General features: G+C 41.1%; 1 protein-coding gene across 1 annotated transcript in view; it reads left to right on the top strand.

Annotated features, from left to right (window-relative positions):
* Positions 1 to 16,618, top strand: part of kcnh8 (potassium voltage-gated channel, subfamily H (eag-related), member 8) — a 64,281-nt gene extending 47,663 nt beyond the window's left edge. The window contains exons 11-16 of the mRNA XM_085262215.1: positions 5,253 to 5,467; positions 6,684 to 6,722; positions 7,500 to 7,795; positions 9,664 to 9,776; positions 9,955 to 10,034; positions 14,509 to 16,618. Coding sequence (XP_085118341.1) covers positions 5,253 to 5,467; positions 6,684 to 6,722; positions 7,500 to 7,795; positions 9,664 to 9,776; positions 9,955 to 10,034; positions 14,509 to 15,099 — 1,334 coding nt within the window. The 3' untranslated portion in view covers positions 15,100 to 16,618. The remainder of the gene's footprint in view (positions 1 to 5,252; positions 5,468 to 6,683; positions 6,723 to 7,499; positions 7,796 to 9,663; positions 9,777 to 9,954; positions 10,035 to 14,508) is intronic.
* The last annotated feature ends 377 nt before the right edge of the window (positions 16,619 to 16,995 follow it).

The raw sequence follows: 16,995 nt of genomic DNA, 5'->3' as shown, positions 1-16,995 counted from the left end.
AGAAAGGGGTAAAACCCAATAAAAATAATGACACTGGTGATAAGAAAAAGGGGATTAATTAATCAGAATACATCAAAAAGCAAAATAAAAGCACTGTTGGGGTTATGGTGTCGGGCTGGAACTAAGACCAATGAGGATACCGAAGATATTCTGAACTAAAATATACCCCAGGCCACATGACATCCACAGAAATCCCCAACATCTTATAGCTATACCTTGTCCAATCATAAAGGGCATCCAACCGTAGCGTGGCGACGTTCACCAGTCAATGCACAGCCTGTGCAGACTACCTCAATGGTAGCACGCAGCGTGTGATACTTGTTGTGGTCCGTGAATTAACTGTCACTCTCCCTCCGTCTCCCGTGGGCGCAGATTGGTCTCGACGTAGTGCCTTGCCTTGATCGGGTCTTCGAAAGACATCTGTTCGCCAGCCGGGGTCGTGATTTTCAATGTAGCTGGATACAGGAGACCATATTTCACTCCCGTACACCGGCGAAGCAGTCTTCTCACCTCGGTAAAGGCCGACCTCTTCTTTCTTACGGTGGCCGAGTAATCTGGGTAGATGTAGAAACGCTTCCCATTACGGGTAATGGGACCTGCCCCCATGGCCTTTCGAAGAACATCCACTTTCTCCTGAAAATAGTGGAACTTGACGATTATCGGTCTCGGGGCATCTCCATCCTTTGGCCTCGGCTGCAGGCTCCTATGCGCCCGATCGAGCGTCGGCGTATAGTCGAGGGCGAGCGCTTCCTTCAACAATTCAGCCACGGCTTTCTCCGGTCGAATATTTCCGAATCCCTCTTCCACTCCAATTAGTCTACAGTTATCACGACGTTGCCGGGACTCCAAATCATCGGCCTTGTCTGCCAACCGGACGACTTGGGCAGATAGCGCATCAACTTTAGCTTCCAGTGCTACAACACGGTTAGCCTGGCCATTAGCTTCCTCCTCAAGATCATCAGTGCGGGTCGAGAGCGTGGCGTTTTCTTTCTGCATGTCTTCGATAGCCTTCGCAAACTCTGCGCGCACACTCAGGACCTCTGACCTTAAATCACCCGCCAAGTCGTCTATTTTCTTGTGTAGTTCACCTGCAGCTGCCATCACAGACGAGTCGATCTTGGCTAGCACATTCTGCTCCGTTTGCTTTATGGCAGCCATGATTGTGTCGAGATCCGGCCCGGCCCCCACCCCCGCGGCCGGATCCGCACCAGGCAAGTCCGAGGCATCAGGCCCCGGCTTCTGTTTGAGCGATTTAGGCATGTTGAACAGCTTTAGACTACAAAATACAACTGATTCGAAAGATTAGGCACTTGTGAGACGGGTTCGCGCCGGGATGTACTAGAAGGGGAGCGGGAAAATTACGCAAATGGTCAGTCTAAGCAGAGCTCGCAAAAACACGTCTTCACATGTCGCTGCTCTCTCCCCTCCCCGAAACGGGCTTCTCATTAACGGTTCCACAACGTGCTCAAAAGCTGCGAGTCAGCTTGAACCGAGAAAAAATATCGCTGTCTTTGTTCATGAAATTACAATAATTATTTAAAAAGGACTGTTTTGTTTATACAGCAGAAGTCTTGGTGAAATACAAATGAAAGAAAAAGTAAATGAAAAAGGTTAAAATAAAGCATAAAGGAAAATAAAGCTTGATAAAGATAAAAGCCATCACAGCCAGTAGTGTCTCCTGAGAAGAACAAATTAGATAAAACAGAGAAACGTGTGCTGCAGACGTTTCATATTTATGAAGTTGCATTTCACTTTAGCAAAGTCTCTTTGTCCTTATTATTCATTTTTATTATGCATTTGCCTGATTAAAAACATCTCACGTATTGCAAGTATCAAATGGTCATCTTAAACTGGCAGATCCCAATCAAAAGGCTCTGTGCAACATGTCAAACTGCGAGGGCCTCTCTATAGAATCGGTAGTCTTAATAAGAGTTTGTTAGACATTTTTTGTTTTTGTTTGGGGGGTTTTTGTTACTTGAGAATAGATCATATTTATTTAGTTTCTTAAGAAATGGTTGTTCTTGTGCGACCTTAAACATGCAACACTGAACAAACCATATTAAGCTTGTAATCCATGTATAATAGATTTGTTACTATGAAGAAGCAGTTAAGTACATTTTTGAGGGAAAGCACTTAGTTAATGAGCTTGCAGTTGTAAAACACAGCCATGCAGAATAAATCATTATGCTTTCCAATGACTTATAAAGCGATAGTGAGCAACTAATATTCATGGGAACTTAAATATAAAGTGCAAATCTGCTCTCTCTCCACCCACATGTCTTGTCTGTATCTTCATTGCCACTATTAATACCAAAGCTGAATAACAGGGTAGAATGATAGAATGATAAAAGAACAAAAGAGTCACAAAATCTGCTCCTAAAACGACTTTAACACATTAAACATGGTTATAAAGGTAATCATTCAACTTCTTCAGTGCTCAATACTTAATACTCAATACGTAATGGACTATTTTTTTAAGTAAGATTTAAAAAAAAAAACTCCAGTATGTTCAGCTTAGAGATGAAGAATTTTCTGAAAGTTCATAAAATGATGCCCATCTTTGTGTGCAGAACAAATCGAGATGTAGACTCACTCGAGCTGTATCTGCAAGCATGCACATCTGCTGTGCGATGCAACCTCTTGCCCTAAGTGACCATACTGGCTTTTGCTTTCTGACCTTCATGACACAGGAATACACTCTATCTGTCACAAGTGCGTGTGACAGAGAATAGAAGACAGCCAGATGGTTCAAGAAACTCCATCTGTCATGGTTTTTTCCTCTTTTGGCATTGTTATCTTTGTGTGTGTATCTAGTTGTTTGTAGAAACAACACCTGCATGCCTTTTCTCCTGTTAAAAAAGAGGGAAAAAAAGGTTTCTGTGTTTTCCTGTTTGTGTGTATCGAGTAGGCGGAATTGTTTTCTGCTGTTTTCTGCTGAATGGCATGTGTTTGTGTGCGTGTGTGTGTGGGTGGGTGCATATGTGTATGTAGGCTTGACAGGCGGAGAGCGTTGTCTCTGTGCTTGTGTGCTGAAGGTCAGGCTAACTTCGAGTGTCTGAAGAAAAAAAAAAGGTTCTCTCTCTCTCTCAGCATGTGTCTCTCGTCTCTCTCTATCACCCCCTTCCTTGCCACACAGCGAGTCCATAGCCACAGCTCAGTACCACATAACAGACAGAAGACCAAAAACAGGAAGAGTGAGAGGATGAGGAGAAACTTTGGGAAGATGGAGAGAACGTGTGCTGAAAGAGGGAGGGCAAAAAAGGAAGCAGAAGAGTGTAAAACAAGAGGAATCAAATGAGATGAAGTAAATGAAAACGGATGGGGCTTAAGATGAGAGAAAGTGATGAGAAAAGAAAAAAGGAAAGAGAAGAAGAAGAAGTGATGAGAGTAAAAGTGAGCCAAGCTGAGGTCCAGATTGGTGAGTGAAGGGAGAAAGGAAGGAACATAAGGAAGAAGGAATCAAAAGTTAACAAGACAGAAAGATAAGCAGAAAGAAAAATGAAAAGAAAAGGAAAAATGAATAAAAAGAAAGAAAACACAAAATGGAGAAGACAGAGAAACTCAGAAAGAAGTAAAACATGGCAGATAAAAAGGTTAGAAGGCAAACAGGAGATGGAGGCAAAGGGGAAGCATCTAGTGAGCTGAAAAGGAAGAGGAGAATTTAAAAAAGGAAGATGGGGATGACAGGAATGAAAGAAACCTAGAAAGAGACAGATACAAAAAAGATAAGAAAGACAGCAAAGAAGAAAGAAAGAAGTAAATAGGAAGACAAAAAAGCAAATTAAAAACCAGAATGATGCAACAAAAGCTAAAATGTTAAGAATAAAATGGAAGTTTGGGAAACACAAAGTAGCAGACGAATAGCGGACAGGAAACACAAAGCAGGAAACAAGAAGTGAAACAAAGAAGCAAGAAAAGAAAAAGAGGAAATGGAGGAGAAGGAAGATGATGGAAAAGAAAGAAAAGTCAGTGACAAAGGGTTTTGATATAGCTGAACCAGTTGGATCTCTAAAAACAGAGGGAGCGAATGAAAGAGGAGAGGAATAATAACCGGGGTGAGAAGGAGTGGGTTGAGAAAGCGACAGAGAAGGAGAACATGAACAGTCATGACTGCCACTCCATCAGCTGTGGTGTAATTTAGCCGCGTTCACACCACGAAATGACCATAATGAATAATTTATCTCTGCTTAAGGGATATTAACTCTAAAGGGGCACTTATCTTCATCCTGTATGGAGAGGAACAGCTGTCACAGCCACTTCACCCAAACTGTAAAACTGACTAAAAGCAGTGGAAGTGATTTATAAATAATAATTATAGACCAAAACAACGCTGCAATATTCTGTTTATTCTCTCTCTCATTAAGCTTGTTTCCTATTTGGTATTACTTGGTCATTAGTGTTTAGCTTTTTAAACAGTATTACTTGAAGCTTTCCCGTTAATAGAGTGCTCAGTTTTTGGTCTTGCAGATGCATTTGCAGTTGCCTCTTTATGCTCTTCATACTTTAACATCTAAGAAGTCAGTGGCAAACGTTAATTAGCAAAAGACGTTTGGGTAATAAACAAATAAAGAATTTCAGGCTGCCTTTCTTTTTTAGATAGAGGTGGAGTTTGGTGGTATGTGGCTCTGTCATGGTATAGCAGCCTCAAGGCTCCAGGTACACAGTTGAACAGGTGGAAATTACAACACACATGACATCGATTAAGTCAGACACCACGTGAGAAGGAGAAGCTGAGGTGGAGGTGGGTTCCAAAGAAGCTTGCAGAGGCAGCAGCAATTATATGTAGTCCAAGGTTCCTTAGTAGTGCACCCTTAATAAAATTTACTATGAGGATTTGTAAAAGTGTGTTAGCTGAGCTATCACCTTTGGGGGCTTGCAGTGAGATCAGCTGTTTTCAGCTTTACCAAGCTGAGTGTGTCTTCCTTCCCTGCCTTAACCAACACTGTGCTCAGTACTTAGTGTAATAATAGAAGACATACAGTCTATAATAGTGACAAAGTTACTAATTAGAATTCAGAAGAAGTTATATTCTGAGTCTTGAATAAATGAATAATCCTCTTAATGTCTAAGCATTACTCTGCTCCAGGACCTCTCCACCCTCCAAGCTTATAAACTTTTCAGTTATCGCTGATGTGTCCCGATGCGTCTGCAGAAAAGATTACTGAGTCTGTGCCTCTAACACCCTTTACCACAGTGTACATTATGCTGTCACCTCTTTTTCTGACCATCTCACTCTCTCTCTGCCTGAGCAGGTAAAGGTGACCTGATCGGAGCAAACCTGTCCTTGGATAACCGGGTAATAAAAACCAATGCAGATGTGAAAGCCCTGACCTACTGTGACCTGCAGTGTATCAACCTGAAAGGACTCTATGAGGTGTTGGACCTCTATCCTGAGTACTCTCACCACTTCGTCCAGGACATCCAGCAGGACCTCACGTACAACCTGAGAGAGGGACACGAGGCACACGTGAGTCCATCCAAGTATTGGTGTATTGATTCCACATATAATTGGCTAACTTATAAAGCGAGGGAAATTAGTACAAACAGTTTGTAATCTTCGTGGTAGTTTCATTTTAAAGGAGAGAGTTACATCATTTACAGTTACATCATCAACAATAGCTCTCAGTCTGGAGCTTCTTAAAGCTTATCTCATGAGATTATTTTACATTGTGGAAAGCATATCCAAGCAAAATAAATGAGGAAAGTTACAAATTTAGCACGGGATCAAATCATGTTTTCCTTGGAAGGAGATTTAAACTGATTTTTAACTATACATCCCCCATGGACCGTTTTTTGATTGTGATGCCAAAAGAAGGAACTATGAAAAGAAAGAAAGATGTGAGAAGACATGCGTTAGGTGCTAATTTTGCTAAAGCAATAGCAATGAAATAATAAACTAAATAAGCAAAATAAATTTGGGGATCCCAAAGCCAAACACCAAATCAAATCTTTCATTTGTTTTAATTATCTCCATACACCCTTAATAGATCCTGATTTTTTAATATTTTTTAATTAACGATGCCTGGGTATTACCCACAGCAGTGCAAGAGAAGCAATTAATGTGCTCTCGCCAATTTCTCGGTGAAATGAATCACGATACTGTACTAATGTGTGAGAATGACTGATGAGTTTAGAGACGGCAAAGCAAGAAGGGTCTGGAAACTTTAAAATTACAGAGAGAGAGAGCTAGCTGAGCCGACTTGGAGAAGCTGAACTGCTGTAATTACAGTCAGGTGTTTTTGTCTCGCCTGCCCAAACGCCGCTGGCCCACTTACACGCGCACACACATCATTAACACACACACACCCGCACTCACTCGGACTGCATGCCGCAGGGCTTTTAGGTGAGGCTAATGTGCAGAGGGGCAGCCCAAATCTCAGGGCTCAATAGACTTTAAATGAAGACAGGAGATGGAGGGGTGTTTTGCGGCTGAAATGTTGAGATTGCTTTTTTTTTTTGGTCTTACTATCCTGCATTTACCACTACAGTACTACTATATCAAGGTCATTAGGGTATTTGTCATTATCATCTATTCTATTCTTATACTGGCTTTAGAAAATAATTTACTGTATAACCTTGTGAACTGACTCACCTGTAAATTAAAAGCAAGAAAAGAAAGATGGCAGCTTAATTGCTCTTATCTGCAGTTCATTTACTGTGTTTCCTCTTTGGCTTTCTTCCAGGTTAAGGCCAGACTGTCCACAACAGCTCTAGAGACGCAGGTACCCAAATTCTCACTCTCACAAGCAGAAGCTAAACAGCTTTTAGACAGGTGCCATTAATTTAAAAGACTTGTCCGATCAGTTCATGTTGTTTGTTAACAGCCATCACCGAATTTTTCATCAGCTCTCACTAAGAAATTTGATGCTTCTGCACTCTGAAAACTTTGTTGGGTGACTCAGCGGAAGGCTTCAGTCACCGATAATGGGCACAATCATTGTTTGAGACTTGATGAAGGACGAAATAGATCACTTCTGCACAAAATTAGTTGCAGTCATTAGATCATGGCGGCACCAGAATAGAAGGCGATAAGATGCTCTATATACTGTCAAGCTGTTCCAATATTTTACAGAAGAGTCTATCTCTCTCGATGAGACATTAATCTCACGCTAGTGGTATTTTTGTCAGAGGAAGATGGTTCAGTAGGCGACTGTGGTCTTTACTTCTGCTATTATCAGGCTGAGACCTCATCTTGTAGCTGAAGGCTCATTGCAGACCACTAATGATAGACGCAGCTCTCTGTGTTCAATGAGACAGGTGTCAGGTGTTGCATTTACTGTTCTGCAGGACACATCTGCAACCTAAACTGTTGATCTGACCTTTTATCCAACTGAGTGGGCAACTCATTGCACTTACAAGTCATTAGTACATTTTGTTTACTTAAAAAAAATAAAGAACCATTTTATTAACTTTGCAGAGGAAAAAGTGAAATGGCCATGATGAGCCACAGATGAGCCAAAGTGATTTTAGATTTTAATTTAATTTTGCTTTTTTTTCAGTCAGAGGTGAAGAGGAACGGGCGAGTGGTTCAGGGCTATCCACCTATCACAGAGGCACAGGAGGAACATGAGGAAGATGCGGAGCTGGAGGAGCTGGAGGAGCAAGAGGAGCAAGAGGCCGTGACCGTATCTTTGTTATCACAGCAGAAACGAGCAGTGAACCTCAGGGGGGCTGGTGAGAAGTCTCCAATGTGCGGACCCAGCCAGAAGAGCGTGGCACAAAACTCTAGCAGGTCTCGGAGGAAGATCCAGGAAATTACTCTCAACACTTTAGATCCTTCCAATCTCAGCCCCAGGTGAGTTTGTTCTCCACTGATTGGTCTTACTTCCTGTCTAGGCCTGTTTCCCTGTGAATCCAAGCTATGCCTATTTTTATATTTCTTTGGAAGAGTGCATATGCCGCAAACTAGAAATGACTCAAAAGTGTCATCAGTGACAAACAGTATGTGTATTTACTAAACCCTGTGACAGACTAATGGAAGTCTAATCCTCTTAATTTCTATTATGTGATCTATCAGTGAGTGTATACAGAAAAGGTTTCACACCCTGAAACGTGCAGTTTTTACAGAAACTGCAAAATGGAAGAAATATATCTCGGACTCCAACGACCTCAGTCAGCATATTAAATGTTACATTTATAATATACATGACAGCACAATCAGAAAACGACTAAATAAGTATGGCTTGTTTGGAAAGACAGCACAAAGAAAGCCTCTTCTTTCTAAAGAGAACATGGCAGCACAGGTTAGGTTTGCAGAGTTGCATCTGAGCACAATGTCCTTTTGACAGATGAGACCAAAGTGAAGCTATTTGGCTATACAGCAACATGTTTGGTAAAATCCAAAAACAGCATATGAGCAGAATCACAGGTCATTTGGTTGTTTTGCAACCACATGACCTGGATGCCTTGCAGTCACTGAGCTGACCATGAACACCTTTGTAAACCAAAGTATTCTAGAGTCAAATATGAGGTTATTTGTCCAGCAGCTAAAGCTACAACAGACCCCTACGATCCTCTAAGATCATGTGGCAGGAACGTAAAGGAGCTGTGCATACATGACACCTCTATGAACTGAAGCAACATTGTAAAGCAGAGTGGGACAAAATTCCTCCACAATGCTATGAGTTATTGATAAAGTCATACAGAAAACCTTCACTGCAAGTTACTGCTGCTAAAAGTGGTTCTGTAAGCTATTGAATCATGGGAGGCATTTCGTTTCTCACAGCACTGAATAGAGTCGTGTTAAAACTTTCTCTAATGACACACACATGAATGAATCAATATGGAAAGGAGGAACCAACTGCATTAATTAATTCCTGATGAGAGACCTCCATGCACTTTCACTCATGTACATGGAAAGCAGAAGTCAGGGAACAGCAGCAAGATCCCAGAACGAACAGAGCAAACATCAGAAGACGTGGTATTAGTTAAGTCAGACATTATATATAAAGAAAGACTGAGGTGAAGGTGGGTTGCAAAGTGGCTTGCATCTTCACAGCAACTGTGGACAGGCTGGAGAAGCTTAAGTAGGAATCACATGACTCATTTGCCAGTTGAATGTGTGGAAGTGAAGCAGATGAACGTGGGTTCATATCATACTCACATTCACCCTTTGTCCAACACACACTATTGTATGACATGTGTTGGACAAAGGGTTAAATAGAGGGTTTAAAATGTATTATAAGAGACATTTCTGTATTTTTAAAGATGTAACCCCATTTCCAGTCTTTATGCTCATCATGGTTTAGACTGGATCATTTTAATTTAGCCAACATAATAAACTGAATGGGATGAATATTTGTCAGTGACATAGAGTATAAATCAAACAAGCTGGTTATTCGTATATAACTTATATAACTATCTTATATAGAAATAAAAATAACTGGCTAAATACACAAAATCTGTTGTAATATATATAGAATTCAGCTACATATTTTTTAAATTGCCGTTTATATTCACAAATATGCTTCACATTGAATTAAATACTGTGTTGATGTTAAAACTATGAATTTCAAATATATGGAAAATTTCGGTTTGTTTTTAAACACATAATCTTGTATTTCTGGCCTAAAATATTTTAGGGAATAGCACCATAATGCAATAACCAAAATGTGTACATTGTGTAGTGTTATTGCACAATAATATAATAATATCTCTCTGCAGGATAGTGGATGGTACTGAAGACAGTCAGGGGACAGAGAGCTCCCTGGCCTTCTCCTTCTCTAACCAAGGCCATCCTGTCAGTGAACCAACCAGTGCCTCAGCACCAACCACAGGTATTCTCTTCATGTAGCGCAACTCACAGACATGAACCTATGTCATTTACTGTCCCAGATGCAAAAACACTTTGTAGACAGAGTGCTTAATGGCTGTATAATGGCTGTAGTGCAATCAACTGTGGGGTGTATATTGGTCCTTGATTGAAGGGAATTATACATTTCTTATTTGTTACAGATATGCTGCGCATAAGCACAGCCGAATTAGCAGCTAAAGCGGAGGAGACCAGAGGACAACTGCGACACCTCGATCAACAGGTGGGATCTTGCGTGCGTTTATAGGGACCTCGTCTCCTTTTGGATTACAAAAAGCAAGTTCACACAATATTAAATGATTCGATTTTAAGTTAAAAAATTAGTTTATGGTAAGAGCAAGAATTAAGAGGAGTTTGTTATCTTAGATTAAGTTTAATGCTCTCATAGAAACATGACTGTGGTGAGACAGAGAGTGATAGAGATAGAGAGACAGGGCTCAAGTAAGCACAAACCATATGGCTGTATCAGCATGTCAGCCACAAGACAGATGAAAGGACTGAGGGAAGTAATGAAGCAAAAACGACAAACAAATAAGCATTTTAAACCCTATTAGTTCGTTTCGTTTACTTAATCTTTCTCTATTTGTATTTTTTCACATTAACATACAGTTGAAATGCTGAAGATTTTAGTCATATTTTTATTTTTAATTCTCGTGGTGCTCTGTCAAACTTAAAATGTCCACACATACACGCAAACAGACTGCCGTGCTGTTTCCTATGGTTTTGATTGGCGGGCGGCTAAATTGACATTAGACCCCTTGGCAGGTGAGGAGGAGTGTTTGCCTCCTCCTGTTAAGCCTTGGTGTGTATCATATGGGATGACTGAGGTAGAGAGAAAAGAGAAAGAGATAACCTGTAAAAAAATAGACAAATAAATGAGATCCTCTGGACTTTTTTTTTTTTTTTTTTTTGCTGTTGTTGCTAGTAGAAACATGATGTGTGTAAAGCATGAGTAATGAAAGAAATCTATAAAAGAGAGGAAAGACAATGGCACAGCCTTTTCACAGTTATGCACACTGGCTCTGTGCCTCCTCTGTCTCTGTGGGTGACCGGTGGTTAACAGGAAGGACCTCAGCATGGTCTTGTAGGCTGTTAATCCACACTTGGATCCATTCAAAGCGATCACCATAGGAGATGAAAAGGGCCGTTTGATTTGAACCCTATCAGCTCCCCATGCAAACGTACACTAGTCCAACAAAAGCACGACAAAGGAGACAAAAAAATCATTTATAGGCAAAAAGAAATTACATTTATTTTAAGCTATGCTAGCACTGGCTGATTTATTCAGCATTAGTGAGATACCCAATTTTGTCATTTTTAATCAAAATCAGAAGAGGTTCCTGTTGAGATGATAATCCAAGGGGGTAATTTTCACTTCTTGTTTCTGCCTTTATTCAAAGGAGTCACTACCACTGAATAACAAAGCTCGAACTTTATTTTTTCAAAATTCAGTAAGGCCATCTGAGCCAAAGGCTTACAAGGTTAACATCATTCAGACCTATACCACATTCTCACCATGTTAACTCCAGATTTTTCTTCATGCTGCTATAAGACATACTTCTTGCTCTTTGGCCTCTTACACTTGCCCTGCGACTTGGCGCCATGACAGGACCGTTTATTTATCCAGTGGGAGAAATTCAAATTCAAATGAGGCCTAGCATGGTGACCTCTGTACTACGCCAAGGAAATCATCATGTGCATAGGAGAGCAGGAGCAATGGGAGCATTACCTGAACAGCTTGAGTAATTAGATGCATAATTACTAAAAGAGGCTGCTAGAAAGACATGAAACAACACAATAGGCATGCCTGCTCATCAGTAGCGACCCACTTTTGAACACAATGAACAATAAGAAACAAAGAAAAAGTCAGGTACTTGAAACTAAGGCATGAATACAGCAGAAGTTTTAAGCAGATGATAGAATTAAATCAGTCTGTCATATAAGAGAAATTTAAATAATCCTGTCTTAAATTAAACTAAAATGAGTACATATCAATCATATGTATGTCATGCAATAAGCTAAACAGTAAGCAAAGGGAAGCACTGTGAATTTATTCACTGCATGATCTCCCAGGCGGCATAGAGAGCAATCAGGATTTTAGTATTCATGCAATTTCCTGCTGTTGTTTAATATGTTGGATTACTATATTTATGCACTGCAGCACTACAGCTCAACACTTTTAAAACACTCATGGATAAGTAAACATCAGCTTTGTTTGGTCTAACTATGCTCTTACTGACTTTGAGGGTACCTGTCGCTGCATCGCTGCTGTTTCTCTAACCCGTCTATCTCTGACGTGGGCGTACTAGAATCACGTTGACAGCGTGTCAGATTGGACTGGACCGCCACTCTTGGCTTTTCTATTTTTATCAGAGTCAGAGTTTAGACCCGGCCACATGTGAGAGGGAGAGATTGAAAAAGGGGGGATGTTTTTCTATGGTAAAAGCAAAAGTAGGATTTTGGTCAGGGTTTCGTGATGCTGATCAAAGTTTAACAACCTCAATGCTGTAAGACGCTAAAAATCCTGCCTAAAAACGACTGAGCCAGGTAATCACTTTGGACAACATTCGCCTAGGCGGCAACATAACAATGTGAGCTGAGAGAGGAAATGGAAGTTCCCAGCCTGATTAGGTCTGTCGTGATCACAATATACTTGAGTGCTCATCCTCATCACCTCTTGACATATTCATGCAGCGACCAGAGCAATTCCCACCTGGAGTTGTGTGTCCCGCTGGGGGCTGATGTGCATCCAGTTGCGCTGGCGTGCATGATTGGCCTGATGAATGGTCATGAGTGCTTTGACTGGCAGAAGCAGATGGCACACTGGCAGCACTTCATAGTCGTGCCTTCTGTGGACACGCCACGTGCAGAGAGCTACTAATCAGCAACCCCCCTCATCAGTGTAATGACCAATTATAGCAGCTTGAAGTTACATGCAAAACGGCAGGCACGAAATAGATATTTGACCTGGAAGGGCTGACCTGAAAAAAACAAATTCATAATCTGTGGCTTTTTGTTGATTAGCAGTGTCTCCTCACAAGTTTGTGTCATATATTCAGAAAAATCAATTTGATGGTAATGACTGGAATGTGAGAGTTATAGTCAAATTTGTTAAGCAAAATATAGCAAATGCAGTCTTGTAGATTGTAGCTATAAACCTCCAGAACTGCAAAATGAAGCCCACGTTCAAGTTCTAAAAACTGCAGTTCCTCCAGTGGCCACTTGAGGCTGGATCTGAATCAGTCCCCATAAACTGAAATGGCCAACCTTACTGGTTTGCAGTCTAGTAAAAGTTTTGGGGTTATGTGTCTAACCCTTCTTTCCTTCATTATAATTCTACATGGATTTGCTGAACTGGGCCTCCACATGGTTCTGGTGCTGTTTGTGCTTTTGGAGCATATTAATGGAATAATTTGGCTTGCTTTGTTGTATGTGAAGGTTCTCAGTGATCCAAGTCATCATAGTCTAAGGAGTTTAGAAAGAAAAGCATCTTTCCACGCTCCTTAGACTACGCCGTACACTTTGGGAGGAACACCTTTCAATTGCTGAGGGAGTATGAAAGTAATCAAGGAAATTAGCGGATTATAGGAACCATCTCCGCTTGGTTTATTGCGCCGCCTGTAGAGGAAGTTAGTTCTTCTGTTTTCCCTAAAATATCTTCATATTATAAAAAAAAAGAAGTGCAATTTCAACAGAATGTCTCAGTCTTTCTTCGTGATATATGTGTAAAATTACAGAAAAGGTTCTGGTAGCTCAGCGCCCAGACAGACATAACATTTTTGTTGATTGATGAAAATGTTCTTTTTTCTATTTAAAATAGAATTTCTATAATAGACAGTGGAAAAATAGTAATTTTCATGTCATTATCTGTCACTTAACTACTTTGGTGGAGTGTGAATAGCTGCTCCAAAAACTTATGTCCTCCTTCATATTTTCCAAAGCTGACCCAGGCCTTAAATTTGACACTCATCCTCTAGACAATAAAGCCAGTATTGCTGTTAGATGGACAACATTAGTGGCATATTTTTTTTATAACACAGCCAAAAAGCATTGTCTAAAGTCAGCCGTAACAATTTTCAGCCATGTTCTGATTTCGTGGAGCAGAGAGTGTGATCTGTATTCAGCAGCCTGAGGAATTTTGGTACCCTGGTGGGAGGTGTGCAGTTTGTTTGGTATGCAGTACTTTTTCACAGCTCACTGTGGATCCTCGTTATTGCACTACTTTCCTGCAAAGTCTAACAAAACGATCCACTGACAAAAACAACTTAAATGGTTGTCTAATTGTAGTCGGCGCACTAACCGCTGGGACAAACAAACCAAGCCAACCTTTTTTTTCCCTTTTTTTTTTTTTTACATTTGAATGCCTTTAGTGTGAACCAGTAGCAGCAGTAGGACTGTTAAAAATGAACATACAGTGGGAAGGGTGGGATAAAGATGCACTTTATTGTGTACATTTTCTATAAATATGCATATGAATCTAGGACGGTAGCTGCAGATTCCAGTAAAAGCTACCACACAGGGACTTAAAATAAATTTCAAGCTTGCTTCCGCAAAAACAAAAACAAAAAAAACATTGTAACCCATATGACACCAACACAATATTTTTTTTATTTTCAATACTTGTGGAGTGCTTTGGATGATGTATACCAGCCATAGTTACAGGCAGATTATCTCTTGATTCTTGTTTGTTTCTGCAGGTGAGCACCCTTCGGAGAGAAGTGGCCGACCTGGGGCAGGTCATGAAGAGAATGGCTCAACTCATGGAGACCCTCATGACGTCAGTGCCACAACCTGCAGTAGTCTGCCCCACACATTACTCCCCAGCACGCCACACATACCTACACCATTCCCCCTCCCGTCAGACTTTCCCTTCACCATTCCCCTCTCAGACTGCCACAGTGTGGACAGAAACACCCATGTCGTTACCTTCCTCCCCCCTCATCATGTCCCAGCAGCATAGCACATTGTGCCACTCCCTCATACACAAAACCCAAGACCTCCTTTTGGGGGACATAGGTATTCCCAGCTCAACTCCATCTCCAACTGCCAGCTCATTGGCCCTTCAAGTGCAGCCATCCTCTGTGATCTCAGAGCCACACATGCCTTTGTCGCACCTCAGCTCTCCAGAGTTTCCCCACTGCAGAGGCAGGGCTTCTAGCTCCATTAGGCCAGGTGCACACAGTCCACCTCCGCAGGACGGAGGACATGAGGGTCTTATTCAGAGCTCTGGTGGTTCTCCTCAAACTGGACTCGGGGATGTCAACCACAACCCAACCAAGGATTTGTAGCAGACCTTAATCACAAATGTCTTGGAGTCTGCAGGACTTTCTCAAGAACACTTTTTGGGATATTTTCCTAAACTCAAGCTAAGACTGATAAACTGGGGTCCCCTCTACCACTGGAAAATGTTTACAGGGACACAACTCAGATGTTTTTCTTCTTTTTGTTTAAAGGCACGTGTTTCAAATCCCCATTGCATGAAAACAAGTACAGAAGGTTTAGGTGTGTTAGCTTTAACTTATAGAAACTACGTGTTGTTAGAGGCTTGGGTCGGTTGTGGAGCTCTGGTCTTTCTGGTCCGTAGCGGCAACTATCAGCTTACCTCCAGTACCTTCCCCCACAGCAAGCCTGTGCCATAATGTAGGATGGAGGAGAAAAAGAAGATTTTTTTTTTTTTTTTTTTGCTTTTGACTGAAAATGGTTTCATGCTGGAGGAGGAGAAAGCACTGGGAGTGCTGGGTTTAGAACAAGCGGTGAGGGTGTGTTGTGGAGGGCAACCCTCTCTTTTAACCCCTTTTTCCTTGCTCATTCAACCAGTGTCAGATGCTCTGGATTTCATGGAACAGTGACTGGTTGGACTTGGAGCACAGAACGGCGTGAGTAGAGAGATGGGAAGTATTGTGCTCTTCACCGCTGGCCCTCGGGAAAGTGTGGGAGGTGGGGGTGGAAGAAGACAGTTAAGGAGGTGGTGGTAGGGTATGGTGTGCCTCAGGCACCACAGCCCCTGCTGTTGTCTGTCACTAAGAGCACAGGGACTTTCTTTCTCCCTCTCCGTTTCCCCTTTCCAGTGTTTCTCTCCATACACCTCTCTCTCTTTCTCCTTCCTTCCTTTCTCTCTCTCTCTGCATGCCTATCCGAGCCTTTTGAGTAGTGCCTGTAGACAAACATTAACATGCTGCATGTCACCCTGTGGAAATCCAGCTTGCCATTTATCTATCTATTTAAAGGAAACACAGTTCAGTCTTTAATAGCTGAACCTGGCATTTTACTGATGCATATTTATTGGATGTGGGCTTAGTTAAAAAAAAATCTGATTAATTTAGCACAAGATAGTCGCCCATGTTGTGAAAAGGCCTGGAGCAAATATTACCGATGCTAAATTGGTTTATGATCCGCAATGTAGACTTTTTCTCCAGGGTCATCAATCCTGAGATCCACTTTCTCAACTGCTCAGAAAGAAGGCAATATCCTCACATAAAAGCACAATAAGGACATAAAGACGCTTTTATATTTCTATGAATGTATCGATACTAAAGCTGTATTTTTTTACCTCAGAAATTGCACGAGTGTGGGATGGCAGTAAATGATGCTACTGTATATAAAAAAGTTATGGCAGTGCTGTTTGCTGGTATCAGCTGATGCAATCCTAAACCAGGAAAAGGTCATAACTCTCATCCCGACAGATCTACTGTTCTCTTTTGGATTCATGTAGGTTTGACTCTGCTTCTCTGCAAATGGAATGTACTGTAATCAAACTTTTATCCCTAACATTTTGATATTTATTAGATAAAAAAAATGTTATGCTAATAAACAGCAATTATGACTGTTACCTACTATGTTTTTTGTTGTTTTTTTTGTTTAGTAAAACATTCAAGAACTGAAAAGAGGTTATTCAAGGGCACAACATCCAAGGAGCTACAATTTCCTGTGCAAAAGTGTTGAGCCACTCCTCATTTCTATTTTCCTTACAAGGAGCCATACTTGTATCTTCAGAAATTTTGTTATCATAATTTGCTTACATTTTTCAAGTTGATTCTGTAAAAAATGATGAGGAAAAATAGTTTGACAGGAATGAAATAGTATTTTTGCACCAACAAGATGATTCGCTAAGAACAAACTGTCCCGTTTGGCTCTTTTGCCATCAGAATTGTTGTCTAAAGGCAAAGAAAGATGCCCAACGGATT

Source organism: Mchenga conophoros, linkage group LG22 (genome assembly GCF_057382185.1).
Source record: "Mchenga conophoros isolate Kocher_MC1m ecotype Shallow Benthic linkage group LG22, M_conophoros_male_GT1.1, whole genome shotgun sequence".
NCBI classification, from domain to species: Eukaryota; Metazoa; Chordata; class Actinopteri; order Cichliformes; family Cichlidae; genus Mchenga; species Mchenga conophoros.
Note: the sequence above shows the minus strand (reverse complement) of the source record. Positions and strands in the feature narration are given on the sequence as shown.